This window comes from Pongo abelii, chromosome 10, assembly GCF_028885655.2.
Source record: "Pongo abelii isolate AG06213 chromosome 10, NHGRI_mPonAbe1-v2.0_pri, whole genome shotgun sequence".
Lineage (NCBI taxonomy): Eukaryota > Metazoa > Chordata > Mammalia > Primates > Hominidae > Pongo > Pongo abelii.
In genome coordinates this window covers 112,903,142-112,906,961 of record NC_071995.2, presented here as the reverse complement: position 1 = coordinate 112,906,961, position 3,820 = coordinate 112,903,142, and the positions used below count along the sequence as shown (strand labels likewise).

Here is a 3,820-nt window from a genome sequence, read left to right as displayed (position 1 = left end):
CTCGTCTCAACTGCAAAGAGGCATGCCTTCCTCTTATACTAATCCTCCTCAGCACAGACCCTTTATGGGTGTCAGGCTAGGGGATGGTCAGGTCTTTCCCTTCCCACAAGGCCATATTTCAGACTATCACATGGGGAGAAACCTTGGACAATACCTGGCTTTCCTAGGCAGAGGTCCCTGCTGCCTTCTGCAGTGTTTGTGTCCCTGGGTACTTGAGATTAGGGAGTGGTGATGACTCTTAACAAGCATGCTGCCTTCAAGCATCTGTTTAACAAAGCACATCTTGCATAGCCCTTAATCCATTTAACCCTGAGTTGACACAGCACATGTTTCAGAGAGCACGGGGTTGGGGTTAAAGTTATAGATTAACAGAACAAAATGGAGTCTCCTATGTCTACTTCTTTCTACACAGACACAGTAACTGATCTCTCTTGTTTTTCCCATATTTCCCCCTTTTCTTTTTGACAAAACGCCATCATCATCATGGCCCATTCTCGATGATTGCTGTCTCTTCAGAGCTGTTGGGTACACCTGCAGACTAACAACAGCCAAAACAGGCACACAAGGATTAATATGAAATTTATAATTGTAGTACTTCCGATGGTCTTAACCCAAGTGACAGGGTTAAGATTTGCGAGGCCATCAGCAACTCCTGTGATTGCCTCAGTTCCTGGCACCAAATTTAAATGGGCTTTTGATGTTTTGAAAATTTGTTCTTTGAATTTGGAAATGTCTAAAGTGAGATTATCTTCTCTTCCCTGTAAATGGTGTCTAACCATGTCCCAGTGATGCTCAGACTCATTATCAATTTGGGGTGTAATACAAAAATCTAACACATTCCAGTCACATTGTAACTGGAAACGATGTTCTAAGCTCATGAGCCTGTCTCCCATCCAAATGACAGTTTGTCTAAGATCATTAATTTGATTTGCCAATTTTTGATCAATACTAGATTGTGAATTCCACAATCTTGTAGAATTCTTTTGCCAATCATTAACAACGTTTACTGACTGAACAGGAGTGCAACGCAACTTCTGCCACAGCAGCCGTAGCTGTGACTGCAATTAATCCAATAATCACTGTAATTAAAGTAAAAATGAATCTTTTGGATCTATTTAAAATGCCTTTTAATACTTCAGTCAAAATATGGATGGATGGCGAGGCCTCCCACGGTCAGTCCATGGACACAGGGATCCACACGCCTTCTCTTGCTCTCACCAGCAGAATACGGTGCTGCCAATTAAAAGTCGAATCAATGCAAGTAAACAGTCTACAGTTTTCACAGGTTATAGTTTGAGAGTCTGGTTTAATAACTATATTTCCTACAACTAGCATATAAGGGGGCTTTACACAACTTTGTAAAGGAACCGTTAGACTGGAATTTAGGTCGATAGTATAAAATGGCTTACGAGCTCTTGTTTCTGAAGTTTGATTTCCAGACCAAATCCTAATGTGGTATGAGGCTACAGTAAGCCTCCATAATTCTGGATGTTCAGGACCAGAAACTGGACTTATTATTTTTGGTCTTGGGGTAGAGATTCCTTTTTCTCCCCATTCCCAAGAATAGAAAGACTGTAATTTTTTATGCTTACATTTGTCTAAACTTTCTGTTAAGTCGCTATCAACAGCTGGACTCACTTGTGCACTTGGACATGACTGAGTTTGTCCTGAGCAATTGTGGTAGAATTGACCTCGAGGTGCCCAATCTATAATAGTTCCAAATTCATTGTTTTGTAATATCACCGCAATATTGGCCACACATTCTTCCCAAACTAAAACTTCTGTATTTTTTGATCCTTTGGGAATCTCCTTGGGGCAAGGTTTCCCTTTAGGTCTAAATTTTAATGATCTTTGATAAGAAAAGTCTTGTAAATAATTTACCCATGGCCTGAGTGACATCCCACTTACCATGTGATAAGTGAATCTACTGATGGGACTGACAGTAGGTACTTCTACCAACCAATTTTGGACTGCAGGCATTAAGCATCCTGGTGCTCTCCCTAGGCAAATAGGAAGATAACGATGCCCAATGGAAATATTTACCATCATCCCTTCTTCCTCAGGTTTGGCAGGGCAGCGATCATCTGTGGGACCAGGTACCCATACACTATCATAAACATATACTTCTCTAGGATTGTCCATCCATGTGACTGCCCAAATTAAGGGCGGGAAAGGCACATAGGCCCAGTAGGTATAATTAGCTGCAGCTGCTCCTGCAGGCATAGGGAGACTTACCACTGTTGATACAATCATCAATGCTGCAAGCAGCATACTCTCTGGAGTTTGTGTCATCTTTGTGTTCTCTAGATATTTTGTAGCTAATTGCGTCAGCTTCTTTAGTTGTGCCCAAGTCGGTGGCTCTGCCTTCTTGGTGGATGGCAACTTCATCTGTTCTTCTGACATCACCATTTTGTTCATCTTGTGAGTCGACAGTGCTCGATTGCGGTGTCTCCATCTCCACAGAGGTGCTTTTCTTTGCATCTCCAATGGGTTCATTATAGAACTTCAAATGTCTAGTGGGTATCCAAACAGGAAGCTGATTTTCTCCTGGTGAAACACAAGCAAAACCTCTCCCCCATGTTATCACCTTCCCTATTTCCCATGTCTTATTTTTATTATCTTTCCATCAAATCAATTTTCGTTCATGTGGGCTGTTCTTTTTACCAGCAAGATGTTGTTCTGCAGAAGTAGTAGTCTGATTTCTATAAATGTTTAAAAAATTTAAAGTATACAGTGCTAGATTAAGTTGCATCCGAGGAGTCGTACACTCCTTCCTGTCTCCCCCTTCTTTTTGTTTAACTAATTGAGTTTCAGTGCTCTATTCTTTCAACTATGGCCTGTCCTTGGGAATTATAGGGAATTCCTGTTGTATGTGAAATTTTCCACTGATTTAAGAATTTTTGGAAAGCTTTACTACTATATCCTGGTCCATTGTCAGTTTTGATTTTTTCTGGAACTCCCATTACAGCAAAACAAGATAATAAATGTTTTTTAACATGGAAAGTACTTTCTCCTGTTTGGCAAGTTGCCCATATGAAATGTGAATAAGTATCAACTGCTACATGAACATATGATAATTTTCCAAATGAAGGTACATGCGTGACATCCATTTGCCATAATGCATTAGGACGCAGACCTCTGGGATTAACTCCTGCCTCTTGAGTGGGCAGGTGTAAGACTTGACACTGGGTGCAATGTTGTACAATATATTCTGCCTGTTTCCATGTGACATCAAATTTGTTTTTTAATCCTGCTGCATTTACATGAGTCAAAGCATGAAGTTCTTGTGCTTTTATGAATGTAGATGATACCAGTAAGTCAGCTTGTTCATTTGCTTTAGCCAAAGGCCCTGGTAAATTAGTGTGTGCTCAAATATGAGTAATATAAAATGGGAAATTTCTTTTTCTTACAGTTTGTTGTAATAAATTGAATAGTTGGTTTAACTGATCATCCAAGCTATATTTAATTAGAGCTATCTCAACATCCCTTGTAGCCTGTACTACATATGCAGAATCTGATACAATATTGATAGGTTGATCAAAATCTTGTAACACTGCAATGACTGCAACCAGCTCTGCTCTTTGAGCCGATTGATATGGAGTTTTGATTACTCATTGTTTTGGCCCTGTGTAAGCTGCTTTTCCATTGCTGGAACCATCAGTAAATACTGTTAGAGCATTTTCTAAAAGTTCCCATCTGGTAATTTTAGGTAGAATCCAAGTAGTCAATTTTAAAAACTGGAAGATTTTTGTTTTTGGGTAATGATTATCAATAATTCCCACAAAATTAGCAAGACCAATCTGCCATGCACCAGAATTTA

The 3,820-nt window shown here is 39.8% G+C and overlaps 1 protein-coding gene across 1 annotated transcript; it reads right to left on the bottom strand.

The window, feature by feature from the left end:
* Positions 1-481: 481 nt before the first annotated feature.
* On the bottom strand, positions 482-2,572 carry LOC129049227 (endogenous retrovirus group K member 19 Rec protein-like). The gene is made up of 2 exons (XM_054527652.1): positions 2,236-2,572; positions 482-538 (listed from the first exon to the last, which is right to left on the bottom strand). Exons 1-2 carry the CDS (start codon positions 2,494-2,496, stop codon positions 482-484), a joined length of 318 nt encoding a protein of 105 aa, XP_054383627.1. The 5' UTR covers positions 2,497-2,572.
* Positions 2,573-3,820: the final 1,248 nt, after the last annotated feature.